The sequence below is a fragment of the Chiloscyllium punctatum genome, chromosome 30, assembly GCF_047496795.1.
Source record: "Chiloscyllium punctatum isolate Juve2018m chromosome 30, sChiPun1.3, whole genome shotgun sequence".
NCBI lineage: Eukaryota > Metazoa > Chordata > Chondrichthyes > Orectolobiformes > Hemiscylliidae > Chiloscyllium > Chiloscyllium punctatum.
Window position 1 is genome coordinate 11,154,205 of NC_092768.1, and position 25,477 is coordinate 11,179,681.

Below are 25,477 nucleotides of genomic sequence, written 5' to 3' on the forward strand. Positions count from 1 at the left end.
TCTGGTCAGATCACATTTGGAGTACAATCTTGGGCCCCATATCTTTGGAAGGAAGTACTGGTCCTGGAACATGTTCAGAGGAGATTCACGAGAAAGCTTAACACATAAGGAACGTTTAAGGATTCGATGGGGTTTAGAAGAATGAGGGGGGGATCTAATTGAATGGCCTGGACAGGGTGGATGTTGGGGAGATGCTTCCATTGGGAGGAGAGACTAGGACCAGAGGGCACAGCCTTAGAGTAAAGGGAAGGCCTTTGAGAATGGAGAGAAGGAGAAACGTCTTCAGCCAGAGAGTGGGGAACCGATGGGATTCATTGCCACAGAAGGCTGTGGGGGCCAGGGCAGTGAGGATATTTAAGATGAAGGTAGATAGGTTTTTGGGTATCAAGAGGGTCAAGGGTTACGGGGAGAAAGCGGGCAAATGGGGTTGAGAAACCTATCAGCCATGTTTGAATGGTGGAGCAGGCTGGATGGGCTGAATGGCCTAATTCCTGCTCCTGTGTCTTATGGCCTGTTTATTACATCAGGGATGGTTGTGTGGAAAGGATTCCCATCGGGAACATTGTGCAAGATTACTGTTTTGCACTACTTGGATACTTAATATTAGTATCTCTACAATCTACAAACTGTCATTGCATGTTGATGATCTGTGTTTAATAATTATGATCCTATTTCTCTGAATTCAGCCTGTTTTAATATTGATGTCCCAATGACTTGTATATGACACTGATTCTTCCAGTATGATTAATTGTCCGAATTTCAGGAAAGGATAACATTAAAGTAACCTTGTCTGTCTATACATTGCATGCTGCAGCTTCACTCTGCCAATTTCCCCCCGAAATGTTAATTACAAGGAGTTTACTTGCTGTGCTGGTCTACTTAATCCCTATGTTTGCATCTGTCATCTACTACATCACATACTGTAAGTAAGAAGTTAGAATTCTGTCTTATGTGTAATTCTCCATCTGATTGTAAAGTCTGTTCTTTCTCCTGCATCTTTTCGATGTGTCATGAAGATGTCCCCATGCTGAATTGGTCTGGAAATGGTTACCTGTTTATTGCACTGATGGTTTGTTTGACCTCAGCCCTAGGTCAGTAATCCACCAAGGGCAGTCGTGGGACGTGGCTGGGCTAATCTGTCAAAAAAGGAGCCCTGTTTCAGATTCCTGAGATTAGACAGCCAATCAGAGGCCATACACTGCTGAAAGATTAGCATCACCATGATTATGGGTAGGCACTGCTGGTGAAGCTGGGAAAAGGAGGTGAAGGCACTTTCTGAAAATACAATTGGTTACAGATGTCAGGCTGTCAGACACTGACCCCAAATGGAAAGTTCTTGCTTGGGTCAGGATCCAGCTTTCATGTACCTGTGTAAATGGCCTGATGTTGGTGATCCACCATGTCAGACAGGCAAGATGCAGCATCTGACCCCACACTGGTGCTGAAGACTAAACTAAACCAGAAATCATCAGTTCCATCAGCCCCCCAACTATCCTCCAGCAGCTTCGAAATCCTTCTCAGCACTACAGAGAGTCAGCAATAAGATTAATGATTGAATACTGTTTATGTGACATATAAGAATATAAAACCACAAGAAATATTCAGTTCCTCATGCCTACTCTACCATTCAATAACATCTGAACTGTCTCATTCTGGCTACAAATCCACTTTCCTGTTTCTTCCCTATAATCCTTGACTTACTTGTTGGTAAAATCCTAATTCAGCCTTAAAGTATTCACTGACTTGCCCCCCCCCCCCGCCTTGTGTGGTTAGCTCAGTTGGCAGGACTGGTTTTCGATGCAGAGTGACACCAAGAGTGCAGGTTCAATTCCTGCACTGGCTGAGGTTACCATGAAACTCGCCCCTTTTCAGCATCGCCCCTTATCTGATACTTGGTGACCCTTGCGTTAAACTTACCACCAGCTGTTTCTTTGTAATGAGAGAGCAGCCCTATGATCCAATAGGATCAGCCAAATTTGTCTTTAACTTAATGATAACTTGTTTGCATTGTAAGAATTTTACAATCCAAGAAAGTAAACATTCAAAAGTATTGATTGCTTTTGATTTCGAAGCAGGTTTTTGGTTAAAGTTCCCAGAAAACCTGGCTGAGGTTAGATACAGGTACATTTTCTCCAGGAGAAAAAGAGTCAGTTCAGAACAGTTAGAAAATAGGTTACCTCAGTGTAAGGATTTTAGTTAGAAAATTCCAGACCAGAAGTGTTTGGATCAAAACCTAGAAAGGTTATATGATGCTAAAAACATTTAAGCTCAGACTTATCTGGTCTGAGAGACTAATCAAGGGCAAATTTGTCAAACTCTCAGGACCAGGAATTGAAAGAAGTCAAATCAATGGATGTGATAGAGAGAGGGCTATCTCTGATAGTTGGGAATTGTAAAGTGATGGTGTTGGGATAGATAGGAGTTTTGAAATGTTTTTTAAATCTTTCAGATTGTGTTATATGTAAATAGCACAAGTTATTCTATTTTATCTTTTATTTTGTGTCATAAAATTCTTTTATAATTAAAATGAAATCTGCAGCTTTGCATGCTGGTGTTTCAGTGAAAGACCACCATATTATTATTTTTAAACCAGGTTTCAGTTTAGGATCTGACCTATCCAGTAGTAACATCATCTGGGATCATGTAAGATGTTCCTGTTTATTTGCCAATGGAAGACCTTTGGATTTGGTTTAATGATGTTGGGCTGCTGGTCTCTTATACCCTTCACCTCTCTTGTTTCCTTTTTAACTTGCATTTTGAAATGTCTCTATTGAGCGATACTTCACTTTGGAAAGGATTTGCTTGTCTGTGTCCAGCTGAACTGCCTATAATTCCCAGTTTTCATTTTGCTTCCTTTCTTAAATAGAGGGCTTACATTATCTAACCCTAAATCTTTCGGAAAGTTTCCATAGTTTATAGAGTCTTGGAAGAAAATCACCCGTGTGTCTACTATTTCTAGGGTGGTTTTTTTTAAGTACTCAAGGATGTAGCTAATCAGGGCCTGGGAATCCCATCAATTTTCTCAACCCTATTTCGGTACTAATCCAGATTTCATGCAGTACCTCAGTCTCTCACTAAATTCTGTTGGAGTGGTTGGAATGAGGTTGACCAGGTGCATCATGTTGAATAGGAGATCCCTGACTGGGGCTGTCAGTCTGGGCTAATCAGGGAGTCGCTGAGACTCCCCTCACTCTCGGGACTGACTCTGAGCTAATTGGTCAGAGTCCACCTACTGTGCATGTGGAAGTAAACAATGACATGGTGATAGGATACCGGCTTCTCTGGGGTTATTGCACCCGGGTGTTTCCCCAACATCTCTAGGATGTTATGGCTGTCTTTCTTTACGAAAATATAGCAAAAGTACATTTTTCGATGATCAGCCATTTCTCAGCTCTCCATTATCATGAGGGAGGTGATGACCCAGTGGAACTATCGGTGGATTTTTACTCCAGAGGCACAAGGAATATTCTGGGCCTTGTGTTTCAATCCTGCCAAGGCAGAAGGTGCAATTTGAACTCAGTAAATCTCTGGAATTCAGGGTCTCTGATTGTAAGGCACCGTCATTTGTCTTCACCAATCTTTTTCCCTTCACATACCAATGGAAACCTTTGTAATCGGCTTTAATGTTCCCCATCAGCTTATTCTCAGACAATGCCTTTCTCCTTCTTTGCAGAATTCTAAACTTCTCCCACTCCTCAGGGCTGCTATTTGTTTTTCTGGCCAGTTTGTCTGCCTCTTCTTTAGCTCCAATAACCTTGCCTCTAATTTCCCTTGTAACCTTTTGTGGCCCACCAAGATAGCTATCAAGAGGATAAACAATTTGCAGAGAGATTGTAATCAGGTTCAGTGAGTAAGCAAACATTTTGCAGATGGAGTGCACTGTGGGAAAATCTGAACTGGTCCACTTTGGCAGGAAGAATACAAACCCAGTCTATTGTATAAATAAAGAGAATCTGCAAAACTCTGAGCTACCAAGGGAACTAGGTGCACCAGTTCACGAATCCGTTATATTAGAATGCAGGTCCAATTAGTGAACAGTAAGGCTATGGCAGATCAGGGCTTATTGCAGGTAAACATCTTGAGGTTTTACTGCAGCTGTACAAGTTCAGATTGAGGACACATCTGGAGTAATGTGTACAGTTTTAATTTCCTTACTGAAAAAAGGATATCACTACATTAGAAGCACTTCAGTAGGGGTCATTCAACTCTTTCCTGGGATGAGAGCTGTTTATTTTCGGAGGAAAGGTTGAACAAGTTGGATCTGGACTCATTGAAGTGTTGAAGGATGAGAGAGGACCTCAGTGAGACTTGACAGATCCCGAGGGGACTCTGAAAGGATTTCTCCTATTACAAGCAATACGGTTTAAAAATAGGAGCTCTCTCTTTTAAGAAGGAGTTGAGAATTTCTTTTTTTTTCCTGAGGCTTGTGAGTCTGTGACATTCTCTTCCCCAGAACCCAATTGGACCCATGTTCAGACAAATGAGGGTTTTGAAAGATGAGAATGTGACTGGGGAGTAGGGTTGAGACGACAACTAGCTCTGATTGAAAAGGGATGCAGACTGCAGGGACTGAGAGGCTTAAACCTGCTCCAAAGTCTGAGACCTGTGCTCCTTTATCATTAATTCTCTCAAATTAATGCTGCCCATCTGAGTTCTCAGGAGAACCTCATTGTTTACGATGTCATCCCAGCCTCTCAAATTGCAGCTTTTACACTCTGTTCATTTCTATCCCAACAGTTCGAGAACTGGAACTGTATCTAAAGTTGAAAGCAGTCAGACGAGCAAATGTACACATTTCCATACCAAATTAACACAGTGCTTTCAAACAAGGTATAGTATAAAGAAGCAGAATACAAAAGGCTGAGAACTTACAAATGTTCCGAGGGAAATTCATTACTGCAGTACCCGAAGATAGCTTTGTACCACACGGTGCGGTGTCGGTGTGGTCCGTGCAGCACGGTGCGATGTCGGTGTGGTCCGTACAGCACAGTGCGGTGTCGGTGTGGTCCGTGCAGCGCGGTGCGGTGTTAGTGTGGTCTGTGCAGCACGGTGCGGTGTCGGTGTAGTCTGTGCAGCACGGTGCGGTGTTAGTGTGGTCTGTGCAGCACGGTGCGGTGTTAGTGTGGTCTGTGCAGCACGGTGCGGTGTTAGTGTGGTCCGTGCAGCACGGTGCGATGTCGGTGTGGTCTGTGCAGCAGGGTGCGGTGTTAGTGTGGTCCGTGCAGCATGGTGCAGTGTCGGTGTGGTCCGTGCCACACGGTGCAGTGTCGGTGTGGTCTGTGCAGCACGGTGCGGTGTCGGTGTGGTCTGTGCAGCACGGTGCGGTGTCGGTGTGGTCTGTGCAGCGTGGTGCGGTGTCGGTGTGCTCCGTGCAGCGCAGTGCGGTGTCGGTGTGGTCCGTGTAGCACGGTGCGGTTTCTGTGTGGGCCGTGCCTCACTGTGCAGTGTCGGTGTGGTCCGTGCAGCACGGTGCAGTGTCGGTGTGGTCCGTGCCACACGGTGCAGTGTTGGTGTGGTCTGTGCAGCGTGGTGCAGTGTCGATGTGGTCCGTGCAGTGCGGTGTCGGTGTGGTCCGTGCAGTGCGGTGTCGGTGTGGTCCGTGCAGTGCGGTGTCGGTGTGGTCCGTGCAGCACGGTGTGGTGTCTGTGTGGTCCGTGTAGCACGGTGCGGTGTCTGTGTGGTCCGTGCAGCACGGTGCGGTGTCAGTGTGGTCTGTGCAGCGCGGTGTGGTGTCGGTGTGGTCTGTGCAGCGCGGTGTGGTGTCGGTGTGGTCTGTGCAACACGGTGCGGTTTCGGTGTAGTCCGTGCCACACGGTGCAGTGTCGGTGTGGTCTGTGCAGCACGGTGCGGTGTTAGTGTGGTCTGTGCAGCCCGGTGTGGTTTCGGTGTGGTCCGTGCAGCACGGTGCGGTGTCAGTGTGGTCTGTGCAGCACGGTGCGGTGTTAGTGTGGTCTGTGCAGTACGGTGCGGTGTAAGTGTGGTCTGTGCAGCACGGTGCGGTGTCAGTGTGGTCTGTGCAGCACGGTGTGGTGTCGGTGTGGTCTGTGCAGTACGGTGCGGTGTCGGTATGGTCTGTACCGCACGGTGCGGTGTCGGTATGGTCTGTACCGCACGGTGCGGTGTCGGTGTGGTCTGTACCGCACGGTGCGGTGTCGGTGTGGTCTGTGCAGCACGGTGCGGTGTCGGTATGGTCTGTGCAGCACGGTGCGGTGTTAGTGTGGTCCGTGCAGCACGGTGCGGTGTCGGTGTGGTCTGTGCAGAGTGGTGTGGTGTCGGTGTGCTCCGTGCAGCACGGTGCGGTGTCTGTGTGGTCCGTGCCTCACTGTGCGGTGTCGGTGTGGTCCGTGCCCCACGGTGCAGTGTCGGTGTGGTCCGTGCCACACGGTGCAGTGTCGGTGTGGTCTGTGCAGCACGGTGCGGTGTCGGTGTGGTCCGTGCCACACGGTGCGGTGTTAGTGTGGTCTGTGCAGTACGGTGCGGTGTCAGTGTGGTCTGTGCAGCACGGTGCGGTGTTAGTGTGGTCTGTGCAGTACGGTGCGGTGTTAGTGTGGTCTGTGCAGCGCGGTGTGGTGTCGGTATGGTCTGTACCGCACGGTGCGGTGTCGGTGTGGTCAGTACCGCACGGTGCAGTGTCGGTATGGTCTGTGCAGCACGGTGCGGTTTCGGTGTGGTCTGTACTGCACGGTGCGGTGTCGGTGTGGTCTGTGCCGCACGGTGCGGTGTCGGTGTGGTCTGTACCGCACGGTGCGGTGTCGGTGTGGTCTGTACCGCACGGTGCGGTGTCGGTGTGGTCTGTACCGCACGGTGCGGTGTCGGTGTGGTCAGTACCGCACGGTGCGGTGTCGGTGTGGTCAGTACCGCACGGTGCGGTGTCGGTGTGGTCAGTACCGCACGGTGCGGTGTCGGTGTGGTCTGTACCGCACGGTGCGGTGTCGGTGTGGTCTGTACCGCACGGTGCGGTGTCGGTGTGGTCTGTACCGCACGGTGCGGTGTCGGTGTGGTCAGTACCGCACGGTGCGGTGTCGGTGTGGTCTGTACCGCACGGTGCGGTGTCGGTGTGGTCTGTACCGCACGGTGCGGTGTCGGTGTGGTCAGTACCGCACGGTGCGGTGTCGGTGTGGTCTGTACCGCACGGTGCGGTGTCGGTGTGGTCTGTACCGCACGGTGCGGTGTCGGTGTGGTCTGTACCGCACGGTGCGGTGTCGGTGTGGTCTGTACCGCACGGTGCGGTGTCGGTGTGGTCTGTACCGCACGGTGCGGTGTCGGTGTGGTCTGTACCACACGGTGCGGTGTCGGTGTGGTCTGTACCGCACGGTGCGGTGTCGGTGTGGTCAGTACCGCACGGTGCGGTGTCGGTGTGGTCTGTACCGCACGGTGCGGTGTCGGTATGGTCACAGCTATTACCACGACGCTGGGTTCACAGAGAGGTTCATTCAGATTTAGAAAAGTGGAAGAAAATGAAGGCAGGCCAGGTCATGGATCTATCCAGCATGAAAACCGATCCCTTGGTCCAACCTCTCCATGTATACCAGATATCCTCAGTTAAGCTGGACCCATTTGCCAGCATTTGGCCCATATCCCTGTAAAACCCTTCCTTTTCACGAACCCATCTGGATGCCTTTTAAATGCTGTCATTGTACCAGCCTCCACCACATCCTCTGGCAGCTCATTCCATACACGTTACCACCCTCTGGGTGAAAATGTTATTCCTCAGGTCCCTTTTAAATCTTTCCCCTCTTCCCTTAAACCTCTGCCCTCTAGTTTTGGATCTTGAGGAAAAGACTGTTTGTTGACCCTATCCCCGCCCCTTTATGATTTTATAAACCTCCAAACGGTCCCCCCTCAGCCTCTGACGCTCCAAAGAAGTCCCAGCCTATTCAGCCTCTCCTGCTAACTCAAACCCTCCAACCCAGAACACATTTATAAGGATGTTGACAGGGTTTGAGGGTTTGATCTATGTCACTCTGACTGTTCCCAATGAAAGGATCAAGCCCTGGCATAAGGCTGCAGGGAGGGATGCAGGTTAAGGAAGGGTATTGGAGAGGAGTTAAAAAGATCATGGAGTCAGGAGACACCTAACCTCACAACTAACGAAGGCTATCAGGCTGCAGATCCTTCTCCTACAACACTCTTGTTCTGTAAAAGATCGGAACAGTACCTAACCACATTTCCTAACAGCCTTACATAAACAAACTGAGTTGGTCTTGGTGCTGCATATACCCAAAGGATTTTAGTTTTCGTTTTAGTCCGTAGTGATTGAGTTGGTCTTGTTTTCCAGGCAGCTTAATCACAACAAGAAGCAGATGTCGACGCTTGCTGTCTCCTGTCCTTTTCCACAGGCTGCTCTCTTTAAACAAAGGCTTAATACAGGAGCCACAATAAACTGCAGATAATATCAGCTTGTGGATTAAAAACCTCGTCAGTAAGAATTTCAATCAGAACTTCAATGATTATGGAATGTTTCTAACCAGCTGTCTGTCCAATAGACAGCTATGAGCATTGCTGTTGTTAAAAGGAAGGAATACTGTATTTTTTTTGTGCATAAATCACCAGATGCTGACAATTGCTGGGATGTCATACCCTTTGTCATTGCAATTTTCAATAAAATGAAAAAGCAGCTCTTGCAGACACACTGACTGGTGTCATCTTTCACCTACTCCATTACCAGGAGGAAATGATCCACATACACAGCCCTATTACTGCTAGACCACAATATACCCAGATACTGCTGGCCTGCCTTCATACTTTCCTCAGAAAGGAAAACATTTGGCACAGACCAGCTGAATCCCTGCGGAGGTCACATCCCTCTGTCTGAGCTTCCTTGTGTCTTACCAGTTATTCAGTACTTCCTTGACTTGTGACTTTTTAAAAAGTACATAACTACACACTGACCAGGATTAAATACCATGTGCTATCCAGCCAATCTGTCTATATCCTCCTGTAACTTTCACCTACTTCCTCACTGTCAATCTCCCAACCTTTGTTTATGTCACCCACCCTCTTCCCCCAGGTTCATGTCGATATTGTTTATTTAAACCACAACCAATCAGGGTCCCAGCCCTAATTCCTGCAGTGTACCACTGGACACCAGCCTTCAGTGACACAAAGTCTTCTACCACCCTCTGTCTCCTACCACTAAGACAATTGCCTGCTTTTACCTTCTCGGATTGGTTTCCAGTCTGGGACCTTGTTCAAAGCTTTGCTGAAATCCATGTCAATTACATCTACACACCTGGATACCTCCTCACAAACTTCTATCCAGTTCATTTGGCCTGAATAAAGCCATGCTGACCATCCCTGATTAAACCTTGCCTTTCCATGAGGAGATTAGTTGTCTCCTTCAGACTTTTTTTCCAAATTTCCTTACTAATAACAGTGAGACTCACTGGTCTGTAATTCTGTGCAATCACGGAAAACTGCAATCACGTAACTGTTCTCCAGTCCTCTGGCAATTCCCCCGTGGTTCCCCCTCAATCTGCTCTGTTATAGGGAAAACAACCTGAGCATATCTTCATCACTGAGAATCTCCTCTGAATCCCCACCACTGCAATCACACCCTTTTTGGAGTGTGGTTTAAGCACAGCTTTGTACAGCTCCAACCTAACTTCCCTGCTTTTATTAATCCAATACATGACTGGAAAAAAGTGTCCCATATCCCTTCTTAACTACCTTATTAATCTGTCCTGCCTCATTCAGGGATCTGTGGATGTGTACAACCGAGATCCCTATATTACTCTGAGCTCCCTAGTGCTCTGCCATTCACAGAGTGCTCCCTTGTCTTGTTCCATCACCCATGACCTCAGACTTTCCAGGGTTAAATTCCATCTGCTCCTGATCTGACGATCACCCAAACAATCTTCATGTGATCTGCAAACTTACTTATTAATCTCCACCACATTCCCACCCATATCGTATATACATGTCACAAACTATAAGGGTCCCACTGCTGATCCCTGTGCCACTCCACTGGACAACAGACTCTGGTTACACAAACATTCTTCCACCACCACCACCCTCGGTCTCCTGGCACTAAGCTGATATGATTAGATTCCCTACAGTATGGAAACAGACCCTTCGGCCCAACAAGTCAACACCGACCCTCCAAAGAGTAACCCATCCAAACACATTTCCCACTGACTAATGCACCTAACACTGGGCAATTTAGCACGGCCAATTCACCCTGACCTGCACATCTTTGGACTGTGGGAGGAAACCGGAGCACCCGGAGGAAACCCACACAGACACTGGTCGCCCAAGGCTGGAATTGAACCTGGGTCCCTGCGCTAACCACTGTGCCGCCCCACGATATTGGATCCAACTTGCCAAGTTACCCTGAATCCCCACATGCTTTTACCTTCTTCAATACTTTGTCAAATGCTTTGCTGAAATCCATATCAACTGCCCTACCCTCATCTACATATCTGGTCACCTCCTTGAAAAATTCTATCAAATTTATCAGGCCTGCTGTCCCTCTGACAAAGCCATGCTGACTATCCCTGATCAAACCTTGCCCCTCCAAGTGGCGAATAAGTCTCTCCCTGAGAATCTTCTCCAGTAGTTTCCCCACCACTGATGTGAGATACACTGCTCTGTAATTCTCTTTTATGTCTACCACCCTGTTCCCCAGTCTTCTTAAGCTGAAGGGATCAAAGATTTTGGGAAGAAAGTGGGAACAGGGGACTGAGTTGGATGATCAACCCTGATCATATTGAATGGGGGGGGGGGGGAAGCAGGGCTAAATGGCCTTCTGTGTGTCAAATTGAAAGAAAAATTGTACATTCCTTCCAATGTTTGTGGAGATGAAAAGGTAGCAGAAAGTTTAATAATCAGCAAAAGATCATGAAAAAAAAGGAGAAAGCTGTATCTGAAGAAAGCTGATCTACACTCACTGATGTTTGCACACTTGTGGAAAGACTCTGGTCAGGAATTCGAAATAAAACAGAACTGAGAAGGAATAGGGCTCTCTATTGTTTGGAATTCTCTTCCACGTTGAGCAGTAAAGGCTGGGTCCATTGAATCTATTCAAGGCTGAGTTAGAGAAGCAAGTGGTTATGAGGGATTATAGGTAGGAGGGTAGAGTTAAGGTGATCATTCCAAACAGCAAAGTCAGCTCAAGAGGCTGAAAGATCCACTTCTGCTTCCAATTCCTACATTCTCCTTACAGAGTTTTAATCCACCATCTATAGAAAATATTGCTTTCTCCCTACAAACAAACTTCAGAGTTGAGTTATCCTGAGTACTGTACTGGCTGAGTGTATACAGGCAGTTCTGCTATAATGCAGTAGGTCAGTTCTCGTGCAATCCTGTCTTATAAGGAAATTGTGTAATAGCAGCACCATCGAAACTAAAGGGGTTGGAAACGTGTTATAACCAATACACGCTTTAGAAAGTGTCCCCAGTTCATCCATCATATTATAGTGAATTTGCATTAACAAAATGCACATGATAGCAGAACGACCTGGGGAGTACTGTTCCTTGGTTCAGATTCATTCTGTTCACTGCATCCCTCCAATTATTTGCCACTTACATTATTAAAAATGCTGCCAACTCATTGCTAGTTTGCTCTCCTCAACACATTATCCCATTTCTTGTAATCTTACATGAGCTGTTGTTTAATGGTTTCAAAGCAATTTTTTGAGAAGATTTGTAGCTCAGGTTGAGGTTCAGGTTGTAAGTTTGCTGGCTGAGCTGGAAGGTTTGTTTTCAGATGTTTTGTAACTGTGCTTGGTAACATCTTCAGTGAGTCTCTGGGTAAGTGCTGGTGTACTGTCCAGCTTTCTACTTGTGTGTCTGGGTCTGTTCGAGTGGGTGACTTAAATCTGTAATGTTTACATATGTATGCATGCATATATAGGCTTAACAAGTGTTATGGACCAGACTGAAACCCCTCAAAACATTCAGAAAATAGTCTAGACCTTACATTTACCTTTAGAATAACAAGTTAGTAAAGATGCAATTCGATTGGTCAAACCACTTGACATTAAGTAAAATACGCTTTACTTTTACACTTCAGTTAAAAATCAGACAAAATTTTCAAAGATTTAAATGACTTAAGCATTTCAATAGAGTTAAAGTTAACAAATTATTTATGTTAACTATTACAAATGGACTGTTCTTGATGAAGGGTTTATGCTCGAAACGTTGATTCTCCTGCTCCTCGGATGCTGCCTGACTGGCTGTGCTTTTCCAGCAACACACACTTTGTTCCTGTTCCAATGTAGTAACTTGCTATAAATACACCTTTAGCAAAGGCTAATTTAGTTAAATAGATTTATTTATTTCCTACAGCACGTATGCAACATCTTCTCTGTCAGCACTCCACCCCACCCCCACTATTGCATAAATATTACCCCCTCAACAATTCCCAGCCGTTCTGATGAAGAGTACTCTAGACCTGAAATGTTAGCTTGCTGTCCCTCTCCATGGATGCTGCCTGGCCCACTGTGATCTATGGTGAAGTGGGAGTTGATACGGGGTATGCTAACAAGGAGCATACAGACACAAAATGGTCGCTGAGCTATAGGTTGGTCACTTAGCACACAAGATAGCTGCTGAGACATTACATGGGAAAATACAGCAAAGGACACACAGATACTGCCTGAGGTCAACAGGGTACCAGTATAATAGACACAGATGGTTAGTTTAAGGTGGGAAGGGGAGAGAATACACATCGGTAATGTCTACTGCCCACCGAAGTGTCAGAGTCCAGCCACCATCTTCAATAGATATGTGAACTACCTGAGACTGCTTGTATACAAGGGTTCATACTTCAGATTTGCAGTAATGGAAAACTTCTCAGGAAGAACGATCACTGCAGCAATGGACCTCTGCGTAGCTGCTGAAACTGACAATGACTCTGTAATGTTTTCTGTAAACAATCCATGCTGTACAAACACAGACTCGGTACTTGAACAATTATACCATGAAACGTATAAAGTATCATGACGTATGCTCAGAGGGGGAGAGAAGGCTGGCAGCTGACAGCTGTGTTTCCAGACATATCTCTCTCTCTCTCTCTCATTTTCTCTCTCTCTCTCTCCTCTCTCTTGCTCTCTCTCTCAGTCTCTCTCTCTCTCATTCTCTCTCTCTCTGTATCTCTCTCTCAGTCTCACTCTCTCTCTCATTTTCTCTCTCTCTCTCTCTCATTCTCTCTCTCTCTCTCTCAGTCTCTCTCTCTCTCATTCTCTCTCTCTCTGTATCTCTCTCTCAGTCTCACTCTCTCTCTCATTTTCTCTCTCTCTCTCTCTCTCTCCCCTCTCTCTTGCTCTCTCTCAGGCTCTCTCAGTCTCTCTCTCTCTCTCAGTCTCTCTCTCTCTCTCATTTTTTCTCTCTCTCTCTCTCTCCCCTCTCTCTTGCTCTCTCTCAGTCTCTCTCTTGCTCTCTCAGTCTCTCTCTCTCTCTCTCATGCTCTCTCTCAGTCTCTCTCTTGCTCTCTCAGTCTCTCTCTCTCTCTCTCATGCTCTCTCTCAGTCTCTCTCTTGCTCTCTCTGTCTCTCTCTCTCTCTCTCTCAGTCTCTCTCTTGCTCTCTCAGTCTCTCTCTGTCTCTCTCAGTCTCTCTCTTGCTCTCTCTGTCTCTCTCTCAGTCTCTCTCTTGCTCTCTCAGTCTCTCTCTCTCTCTCTCAGTCTCTCTCTTGCTCTCTCTCAGTCTCTCTCTTGCTCTCTCAGTCTCTCTCTCTCTCTCTGTCTCTCTCTCTCTCTGTCTCTCTCTCTCTCAGTCTCTCTCTCTCTCTCTCTCTCAGTCTCTCTCTCTCCCACCCCCCCAGGGCTCCACTTTCTTTGTACAATAAACCCTGCCATTGAATCCCAGTTCTGACTCTGAGACTGGTGATTTTCCCCACAATGATTGGTGCTGTGAGCAGGGTCTCCTATTCCTGGTGTTCTGGTCAAAGGCCACCATCAGAGAGTTGGGGTAAGAGACACTTTGAAGAGTCAGACTGGGCCAAAGACTCAGTTTAAAAGGCTATTGTAAGGTATAACTTGTATGATGGTACTGGCCTGTGTAGAAGTCCATGCCTGAAGAGGGTAAGTGGGAGAGTACTAACTGGTGTGATAACCAGCTGCTTGTGCTGAAACGACCAGAGGACAAGATAGTGCCTGCCTCAGACTGGTTGTTAGAGGGGTAGCCTACTCACATGATGGTTGGGAATTGAGATGCCAAGGGCACTAGGCGCTGTGATGCACAAGTGGCAAAGTCAGGTAGGGGCAGAGTCCATTTAGAGCCTAGTCGAAGGTTAGCTGCTGTCTGTTATTGTGTTTTAAATTGAAGTGGTGAGGAAGAGGAGCTGATCACTGTGACCAAAAGCCAAACTCCAGTGGAGCAGAACGTTACTGAGGTGGGAAGGGTGGACACTGTGAGTAGCCATGATACTCCGTTGGTCCATAGCAGAACGACAGAGCTTGAATAGTGGCGATAGCTGGGAGGGTAAAAGGTTCCCCCGGATAGAGAGCACCCTGGGCTAAAGGTAGGTTTCTGGGCCTATGGGCAGTGTTGGGTCAGTAGAGGTGGCTGGGAAGGTAAAGGAGTCCTGATAGAGAGCGCACCCTATTGAACCAACATTCCCAGCCAACCAGTAGGTACTGACGAGTAGTGGTGGTCGTGAGAGTAGAAAGGTCGCACCAGTAGAAATCACACCTTGCTACAGGCTGCTATAGCCGTACAGACGGTGCTGGGACAGTATTAGTGGCCATGGGATAGAGTTAAGGACACTTCACTGTTGGTGGTGTCCAGGGTTACACAATCTGTGAGATGGCAGATCAGAATTTTAAAGGGAATACTGCAGGTTCCCTTATTGAGAAATAGAATACAGACTGGCGTTGACGGATAAAGAAAGGGGGGTTTGAACCCATTCCAGACATTAGTACAGCAGCAGAATTGGATTGACAAACAAAAATGAAATAAAACTAAAAAGATCGGGGTAATGTCAGTGTATCAATCAGCAGGCCGAATTGAACAGGTGGAGAAAGGGCCAAAAACAAATTGAGCTGGAGGACAAGATAAAGGAGCTAGAACACAGATTAGAAAAAGTACAGGAGGAAAGGGAGACTGACTCTCTCCCTTCCTATGAAACCGTCCAGCAGGGACCAACTGCTCCCTCAGCAGAGCAGGAGGTGCAAGAATATAACCTAGCGCCAGTCACTAGGGGAGGGATAGAGTTGCAGCGAAAGGCAACAGATCATGGCCTCCCTGGGCAAGTTACAGCCTCACAGTGCAAACGTGAGGTTCTGGGAACAGCTAGATGGTATATGGGGAGGGCACCAACTGTACTTGAGGGATAGACACCAGCTGGTCTGGGCAGCCTGGGGATGGGTAGCTGGCAGACCCGAGACCACAGCAGCCTGAGACCATAGGGGAAGGATGGTGGACACATGGCCGTTGCCCTTACAGCTAAGATAGATGCCCAACAGGAAGAGATCCAGCGGGTATTAGGAAATGCTCCCACGAACTGGAGCAAAATTCCGATCACCAAACAGCTGAAAGGGGAAGGAGCCTCTGAGTATAGGGAACAATTATTTAGCATATACCAGGAGTGGTCAGGACAAGCAAACCGAGTTTGTGGGGACCAGACTTTCAGAGACTGGCTCTCTCGCGCCTATCAATCCATCCTGAAAATGGAGTGATAATGTCCCAAAGTGATGATGACCTGGTAGAGGAGGCTAGCGGGATGCGGGAGACAGAAGTTCCCACAATAAAAAAAACCTGACAGAGCAGCCTACCAGAACAGAGGTGAAGGCAGAACCAAACTCTCCTGCCACAACCGGGACACTTTGACAGAGATGTCCGGCCCCACAGGCAGGGAATAGGACAAGGAACAGCAGCCACTGCAATAGAGCAGGGCATACAGAGGCAGGGAAAAGCATGGGGGAACCCCAAACAACACCCGGAACACCACGGAACCGCAGGACTCCTGCGATCCACAGAGCTGACAGCCAGCTGCCCCCGTTCATAAGGGTAAGGGAAAGGGGAGGATTTACGTACCCACAGGAGTTGGAGGTAGGAAATGTGAGACACTGGTAGACACAGGAGCAGCTGTATCTATCACCAACTTACCCTTACCCCACACAAATATAGTGATCCACCTTACCGGGGTAGAAGGGGATAAGACACCTGCTTACTTAAACAAGACTACCCGCCTGGAAATCAATAACATATATATCCCTCTGAGATGTTATGTACACCAAAAGAATGAAGGCACCATAATGGAAACGACTCATTGAAGGAATACAAAGTCTCGATTGACTGTGCAAAAGGAAAACTGATCTGGCCAAAACAGGACGACTGAAAGACCGAGATTGGGAAACTTACAAGTCACCAGTAGGGAACTGGAACCTTGAAAGGGGGGGATTCGGAACCTTCTGCACCTCCAACCCCGAGGCATGGGCAGAGACAATACTAGACATGTGTTTAGTTGAGATAGACCCTATAATGGTGCCCGGACTGGAGTATAAGCCCCACCAGCAGTACCCAATCAGACCTGAAGCAGAGAAGGCCAGTTGCAGAGATAGTTAAAGAACGAGTGAGACGAGATCCTCAGAGTGATCACAAGTACAACCAATTCCTCAATATGGTCATTAATAAAACCTGATGGGAGCTTTAGACTCACCGTTGACTATATGGGGCTAAATAAGGTCACCCCCAAAATGCATCCCATTGGAGCAGAGCCCTCCACAATTCTAAACAGATTGGCCCCTAAGCACAACCTTTTCACCATATTAGACACAGGTCCACCCCACCACACTCTGGATTCCAGAATAAATTCACCTTCACAGTAAGGGACTGTAAATGTGGACTCAGCTTGTCACAGGGGATCCACACTATCTTTCACTGAGTGATGAGCAACATCTTCAACAAAACAGATTTACCAGAAGGGAGCATGGCCCTACAATACGTGGACGATATCCTGATTGCTTCGGAATCCGAATCAGGACACTAGGAAGTTTTACACCGTGTGTTGTGTGAACTGGCAGCCCCACAAAATCGGAAATAGGACAAGCCCATGTGATATCCCTGGGACACCTTATATCCCAGGGAGTCAAGGAAATACCAAGTGGACAAAAGAAGACAATTCAGCAAATGCCACAACCCGTTACTGTAAGGAACTTTATACCAGAGTTCACAAGATTGGCTGAACCAATTCAAAAACTAATCAAAGGGGGCAAGTCCTCCTCGGAACCTGTGACCTGGGCACCAGAACAGGCAGAGGTTTACAGTGAGCTAACAACTCAGGTTAATATCAGCCCCTGGGCTAAGGCTGCCAGATCCCAGTAAAGACTTCCACACACACTGTAATAATGAGGGAGGATTTTACTCCGTAGCGGTCACACAGGACCACAGGAGCAGGAAGAGACCCATGGAAGGGCCAGTAGGCACCAGGCTGCCCAGATGCAGAGTGGCCTTAGAGTGTGCTGCTTGGGCCGTGAGGATCAGCAAACCCATAGTAATGGCAAGGAACGTCATCCTCCAAACCAAACACACCCGAGTGGAAATGTTAAAACACTGGGAAGCTGAGCACCATCCGCCAATATGTGAAGGGCAAAGTGGGAGGCAGTACTCCTCCCACCAAAGGCAGTCCGTGGTAATAGTTCAGGAGACTCTATAGTTAGAGGGACAGACAGGCGGTTCTGTGGACATGGGCGAGACTCTCGGATGGTTTGTTGCCTCCCGGGTGCCAGGGTCCGAGATGTCTCAGACCGTGTCTTCAAAATCCTTAAGGGGGAGGGTGTGCAGCCAGAAATCGTGGTGCACATTGGCACCAATGACATAGGTAGGAAGAGGGGTGGGAAGGTCATTCGGGAGCTCAGGGAGTTAGGCTGGAAGCTAAAAGCTAGGACGGACAGAGTCGTCATCTCTGGGTTGGTGCTGGTGCCACGTGACAGTGAGGCAAGGAATAGGGAGAGAGTGCAGTTGAACACGTGGCTGCAAGGATGGTGTAGGAGGGAGGGCTTCAGGTATTTGGACAATTGGACTGCATTCTGGGGAAAGTGGGACCTGTACAAGCACCTGAACCAGAAGGGCACCAATATCCTGGGAGGGAGGTTTGCTAGCACTCTTCGGGGGGGGGGGGGGTTAAACTAATTTGGCAGGGGGATGGGATCCAGACTTGTAGTCCAGCAAGTAAGCTAGCTGTGTGTCAGGATGTCCAAGACTGTAGGAAGGCTGTGGAGAAGGTAGCACTGACAGGGAATACTTGCGGACACAGAGATGGGCTCAAGTGCGTATACTTCAACGCAAGGAGTATCAGAAATAAGGTGGGTGAACTTAAGGCGTGGGTCGGTACCTGGGACTACGATGTTGTGGCCATCACGGAAACGTGGATAGAAGAGGGACAGGAATGGCTGTTGGAGGTTCCTGGTTACAGATGTTTCAGTAAGATTAGGGAGGGTGATAAAAAAGGAGGGGGGGTGGCATTGCTAATTAGAAATGGTATAACGGCTGCAGAAAGGAAGTTCGAGGGGGATCTGCCTTTGGAGGTAGTATGGGCTGAAGTCAGAAATAGGAAAGGTGCAGTCACTTTGTTGGGTGTTTACTATAGGCCCCCCAATAGCAGCAGAGATGTGGAGAAACAGATTGGGAAACAGATTTTGGAAAGGTGCAGAAGCCACAGGGTCGTAGTCATGGGCGACTTCAACTTCCCAAATATTGATTGGAAGCTCTTTAGATCAAGTAGATTGGATGGGGCGGTGTTTGTGCAGTGTGTCCAGGAAGCTTTTCTAACTCAGTATGTAGATTGTCCGACCAGAGGGGAGGCCATATTGGATTTGGTACTTGGTAACGAACCGGGACAAGTGATGGGCTTGTTAGTGGGTGAGCATTTTGGTGATGGTGACCACAATTCTGTGACTTTCACCTTGGTTATGGAGAGAGATAGGTGTGTGTAACAGGGTAGGTTTTACAATTAGGGGAAGGGTAAATACGATGCTGTAAGACAGGATTTGAGGAGCATAGATTGGGAGCATAGGCTGTCAGGGAAGGATGTGGTGGAAATGTGGAACTTTTTCAAGGAGCAGATACGACGTGTCCTTGATATGTATGTACCGATCAGGCAGGAAAGAGATGGTCGTGTGAGGGAGCCTTGGTTGATGAGGGAGGTTGAATGTCTAGTAAAGAGGAAGAAGGAGGCTTACATAAGGTTGAGGAAACAGGGTTCAGACAGAGCAGTGGAGGGATACAGGATAGCCAGAAGGGACCTGAAGAAAGCGATTAGGAGAGCTAAGAGAGGGCATGAAAAATCCCTGGCGGATAGGATCAAGGATAACCCCAAGGCATTCTATGCGTATGTGAGAAACGTGAGAATGACGAGAACGAGGGTAGGTCCAATCAAGGACAGTAGTGGGAGACTGTGTATTAAGTCGGAAGAGATAGGAGAGGTCTTGAACAAGTACTTCTCTTCAGTATTTACAAATGAGAGGGACCGTATTGTTGAAGAGGAGAGTGTGAAACGGACTGGTAAGCTAGAGGAGATACTTGTTAGGAAGGAAGATGTGTTGGGCATTTTGAAAACCTTGAGGATAGACAAGTCCCCCGGGCCTGACGGGATATATCCTAGGATTATGTGGGAAGCAAGAGAGGAAATTGCAGAACCGTTAGCAATGATCTTCTCGTCTTCACTGTCAATGGGGGTGGTGCCAGGGGACTGGAGAGTGGCGAATGTTGTGTCCCTGTTCAAAAAAGGGAATAGGGATAACCCCGGGAATTACAGGCCAGTTAGTCTTACTTTGGTGGTAGGCAAAGTAATGGAAAGGGTACTGAGGGATAGGATTTATGAGTATGGCCGATGGTGTATTAGCGTTCGTTAGCAGAGGGATTGAATTCAAGAGTCGTGAGGTGATGTTGCAGCTGTAGAGGACCTTGGTTAGGCCACAGTTGGAGTACTGTGTGCAGTTCTGGTCACTTCATTTTAGGAAAGATGTGGAAGCTTTGGAGACGGCGCAGAGAAGATTTACCAGGATGTTGCCTGGAATGGAGAGTAGGTCGTACGAGGATAGGTTGAGAGTTCTCGGCCTTTTCTCGTTGGAACGGCGAAGGATGAGGGGTGACTTGATAGAGGTTTATAAGATGATCAGGGGAATAGATAGAGCAGACAGTCAGAAACTTTTTCCCCGGGTACAACAGAGTGTTACAAGGGGACATAAATTTAAGGTGAAGGATGGAAGGTATAGGGGAGATGTCAGGGGTGGGTTCTTTACCCAGAGAGTGGTGGGGGCATGGAATGCGCTGCCTGTGGGAGTGGCAGAGTCAGAATCATTGGTGACCTTTAAGCGGCATTTGGATAGGTACATGGATGGGTGCTTAATCTAGGATAGAAGTTCGGCACAACATGGTGGGCCGAAGGGCCTGTTCTGTGCTGTATTGTTCTGTGGGGTGGCCGCACCACAGGATGGGCCTGTTCTGTGCTGTATTGTTCTATGGGGTCGTTCCACCACAGGATGGGCCTGTTCTGTGCTGTATTGTTCTGTGGGGTCACCCCCCCACAGGATGGGCCTGTTCTGTGCTGTATTGTTCTATGGGGTCGCCCCACCACAGGATGGGTCTGTTCTGTGCTGTGTTGTTCTGTGGAGTCGTCCCACCACAGGATGGGCCTGTTCTTTGCTGTATTGTTCTATGGGGTCACCCCACCACACGATGGGCCTGTTCTGTGCTGTATTGTTCTGTGGGGTCACCCCACCACAGGATGGGCCTGTTCTGTGCTGTATTGTTCTGTGGGGTCACCCCCCCACAGGATGGGCCTGTTCTGTGCTGTATTGTTCTGTGGGGTCACCCCACCACAGGATGGGCCTGTTCTGTGCTGTATTGTTCTGTGGGGTCACCCCCCCAAAGGATGGGCCTGTTCTGTGCTGTATTGTTCTGTGGGGTCACCCCACCACAGGATGGGCCTGTTCTGTGCTGTATTGTTCTGTGGGGTCACCCCACCACAGGATGGGCCTGTTCTGTGCTGTATTGTTCTATGGGGTCACCCCACCACAGGATGGGCCTGTTCTGTGCTGTATTGTTCTGTGGGGTCGCCCCACCACAGGATGGGCCTGTTCTGTGCTGTATTGTTCTGTGTTCTGTGGGGTCACCCCACCACAGGATGGGCCTGTTCTGTGTTGTATTGTTCTGTGGGGTCACCCCACCACAGGATGGGCCTGTTCTGTGCTGTATTGTTCTATGGGGTCACCCCACCACAGGATGGGCCTGTTCTGTGCTGTATTGTACTATGGGGTCACCCCACCACAGGATGGGCCTGTTCTGTGTTGTATTGTTCTGTGGGGTCACCCCACCACAGGATGGGCCTGTTCTGTGCTGTATTGTTCTGTGGGGTCACCCCCCCACAGGATGGGCCTGTTCTGTGCTGTATTGTTCTATGGGGTCACCCCACCACAGGATGGGCCTGTTCTGTGCTGTATTGTTCTATGGGGTCACCCCACCACAGGATGGGCCTGTTCTGTGCTGTATTGTACTATGGGGTCACCCCACCACAGGATGGGCCTGTTCTGTGCTGTATTGTTCTATGGGGTTGCCCCACCACAGGATGGGCCTGTTCTGTGCTGTATTGTACTATGGGGTCACCCCACCACAGGATGGGCCTGTTCTGTGTTGTATTGTTCTGTGGGGTCACCCCACCACAGGATGGGCCTGTTCTGTGCTGTATTGTTCTGTGGGGTCACCCCCCCACAGGATGGGCCTGTTCTGTGCTGTATTGTTCTATGGGGTCACCCCACCACAGGATGGGCCTGTTCTGTGCTGTATTGTACTATGGGGTCACCCCACCACAGGATGGGCCTGTTCTGTGCTGTATTGTTCTGTGTTCTATGGGGTCACCCCACCACAGGATGGGCCTGTTCTGTGCTGTATTGTTCTGTGTTCTGTGGGGTCGCCCCACCACAGGATGGGCCTGTTCTGTGCTGTATTGTTCTGTGGGGTCACCCCACCACAGGATGGGCCTGTTCTGTGCTGTATTGTTCTGTGTTCTATGGGGTCGCCCCACCACAGGATGGGCCTGTTCTGTGCTGTATTGTTCTGTGGGGTCACCCCACCACAGGATGGGCCTGTTCTGTGCTGTATTGTTCTGTGGGGTCACCCCACCACAGGATGGGCCTGTTCTGTGCTGTATTGTTCTATGGGGTCACCCCACCACAGGATGGGCCTGTTCTGTGCTGTATTGTTCTGTGTTCTGTGGGGTCACCCCACCACAGGATGGGCCTGTTCTGTGTTGTATTGTTCTATGGGGTCACCCCACCACAGGATGGGCCTGTTCTGTGCTGTATTGTTCTGTGTTCTGTGGGGTCGTCCCCCCACAGGATGGGCCTGTTCTGTGCTGTATTGTTCTGTGGGGACACCCCACCACAGGATGGGCCTGTTCTGTGCTGTATTGTTCTGTGTTCTGTGGGGTCACCCCACCACAGGATGGGCCTGTTCTGTGCTGTATTGTTCTGTGGGGTCGCCCCACCACAGGATGGGCCTGTTCTGTGCTGTATTGTTCTATGGGGTCACCCCACCACAGGATGGGCCTGTTCTGTGCTGTATTGTTCTATGGGGTCGTCCCACCACAGGATGGGCCTGTTCTGTGCTGTATTGTTCTGTGGGGTCACCCCACCACAGGATGGGCCTGTTCTGTGCTGTATTGTTCTATGGGGTCGTCCCACCACAGGATGGGCCTGTTCTGTGCTGTATTGTTCTATGGGGTCACCCCACCACAGGATGGGCCTGTTCTGTGCTGTATTGTTCTATGGGGTCACCCCACCACAGGATGGGCCTGTTCTGTGCTGTATTGTTCTGTGGGGTCGCCCCACCACAGGATGGGCCTGTTCTGTGCTGTATTGTTCTATGGGGTCACCCCACCACAGGATGGGCCTGTTCTGTGCTGTATTGTTCTATGGGGTCACCCCACCACAGGATGGGCCTGTTCTGTGCTGTATTGTTCTATGGGGTCGCCCCACCACAGGATGGGCCTGTTCTGTGCTGTATTGTTCTGTGGGGTCGTCCCACCACAGGATGGGCCTGTTCTGTGCTGTATTGTTCTATGGGGTCGCCCCACCACAGGATGGGCCTGTTCTGTGCTGTATTGTTCTGTGGGGTCGCCCCACCACAGGATGGGCCTGTTCTGTGCTGTATTGTTCTATGGGGTCGCCCCACCACAGGATGGGCCTGTTCTGTGCTGTATTGTTCTATGGGGTCGCCCCACCACAGGATGGGCCTGTTCTGTGCTGTATTGTTCTATGGGGTCACCCCACCACAGGATGGGCCTGTTCTGTGCTGTATTGTTCTATGGGGTCGCCCCACCACAGGATGGGCCTGTTCTGTGCTGTATTGTTCTATGGGGTCGCCCCACCACAGGATGGGCCTGTTCTGTGCTGTATTGTTCTGTGGGGTCGCCCCACCACAGGATGGGCCTGTTCTGTGCTGTATTGTTCTGTGGGGTCGCCCCACCACAGGATGGGCCTGTTCTGTGCTGTATTGTTCTATGGGGTCGTCCCACCACAGGATGGGCCTGTTCTGTGCTGTATTGTTCAGAGGGGTCGTCCCACCACAGGATGGGCCTGTTCTGTGCTGTATTGTTCTATGGGGTCGTCCCACCACAGGATGGGCCTGTTCTGTGCTGTATTGTTCTGTGGGGTCACCCCACCACAGGATGGGCCTGTTCTGTGCTGTATTGTTCTATGGGGTCGCCCCACCACAGGATGGGCCTGTTCTGTGCTGTATTGTTCTATGGGGTCGTCCCACCACAGGATGGGCCTGTTCTGTGCTGTATTGTTCTGTGGGGTCACCCCACCACAGGATGGGCCTGTTCTGTGCTGTATTGTTCTATGGGGTCGTCCCACCACAGGATGGGCCTGTTCTGTGCTGTATTGTTCTGTGGGGTCACCCCACCACAGGATGGGCCTGTTCTGTGCTGTATTGTTCTGTGGGGTCACCCCACCACAGGATGGGCCTGTTCTGTGCTGTATTGTTCTGTGGGGTCACCCCACCACAGGATGGGCCTGTTCTGTGCTGTATTGTTCTATGGGGTCGTCCCACCACAGGATGGGCCTGTTCTGTGCTGTATTGTTCTGTGGGGTCACCCCACCACAGGATGGGCCTGTTCTGTGCTGTATTGTTCTGTGGGGTCACCCCACCACAGGATGGGCCTGTTCTGTGCTGTATTGTTCTGTGGGGTCACCCCACCACAGGATGGGCCTGTTCTGTGCTGTATTGTTCTATGGGGTCACCCCCCCACAGGATGGGCCTGTTCTGTGCTGTATTGTTCTATGGGGTCGCCCCACCACAGGATGGGCCTGTTCTGTGCTGTATTGTTCTGTGGGGTCGCCCCACCACAGGATGGGCCTGTTCTGTGCTGTATTGTTCTGTGGGATCGCCCCACCACAGGATGGGCCTGTTCTGTGCTGTATTGTTCTATGGGGTCACCCCACCACAGGATGGGCCTGTTCTGTGTTGTATTGTTCTGTGGGGTCACCCCCCCACAGGATGGGCCTGTTCTGTGCTGTATTGTTCTATGGGTCACCCCACCACAGGATGGGCCTGTTCTGTGCTGTATTGTTCTGTGGGGTCACCCCCCCACAGGATGGGCCTGTTCTGTGCTGTATTGTTCTGTGTTCTGTGGGGTCGTCCCACCACAGGATGGGCCTGTTCTGTGCTGTATTGTTCTGTGGGGACGTCCCACCACAGGATGGGCCTGTTCTGTGTTGTATTGTTCTGTGGGGTCGTCCCACCACAGGATGGTCCTGTTCTGTGCTGTGTTGTTCTGTGGGGTCGTCCCACCACAGGATGGGCCTGTTCTGTGCTGTGTTGTTCTGTGGAGTCGCTCCACCACAGGATGGGCCTGTTCTGTGCTGTATTGTTCTGTGGGGTCACCCCCCCACAGGATGGGCCTGTTCTGTGCTGTATTGTTCTATGGGGTCGTCCCACCACAGGATGGGCCTGTTCTGTGCTGTATTGTTCTGTGGGGTCACCCCACCACAGGATGGGCCTGTTCTGTGCTGTATTGTTCTGTGTTCTGTGGGGTCACCCCACCACAGGATGGGCCTGTTCTGTGCTGTATTGTTCTATGGGGTCGCCCCACCACAGGATGGGCCTGTTCTGTGCTGTATTGTTCTGTGGGGTCGCCCCACCACAGGATGGGCCTGTTCTGTGCTGTATTATTCTGTGGGGTCACCCCCCCACAGGATGGGCCTGTTCTGTGCTGTATTGTTCTATGGGGTCACCCCACCACAGGATGGGCCTGTTCTGTGCTGTATTGTTCTGTGGGGTCGCCCCACCACAGGATGGGCCTGTTCTGTGCTGTATTGTTCTGTGTTCTGTGGGGTCACCCCACCACAGGATGGGCCTGTTCTGTGCTGTATTGTTCTATGGGGTCGCCCCACCACAGGATGGGCCTGTTCTGTGCTGTATTGTTCTGTGGGATCACCCCACCACAGGATGGGCCTGTTCTGTGCTGTATTGTTCTGTGGGGTCACCCCACCACAGGATGGGCCTGTTCTGTGCTGTATTGTTCTATGGGG

The 25,477-nt window shown here is 49.4% G+C and overlaps 1 protein-coding gene across 3 annotated transcripts in view; it reads left to right on the forward strand.

The window, feature by feature from the left end:
• Positions 1-8,622, forward strand: part of LOC140455160 (uncharacterized) — a 38,348-nt gene extending 29,726 nt beyond the window's left edge. Inside the window, exons 6-8 of one of the 3 annotated variants that reach the window (XM_072549860.1) lie at positions 815-922; positions 4,738-4,830; positions 8,279-8,622. In XM_072549860.1, coding sequence (XP_072405961.1) covers positions 815-922; positions 4,738-4,811 — 182 coding nt within the window. In that variant the 3' untranslated portion in view covers positions 4,812-4,830; positions 8,279-8,622. The remainder of the gene's footprint in view (positions 1-814; positions 923-4,737; positions 4,831-8,278) is intronic. The other 2 variants (XM_072549862.1, XM_072549861.1) reach the window with 2 other exon arrangements.
• Positions 8,623-25,477: the final 16,855 nt, after the last annotated feature.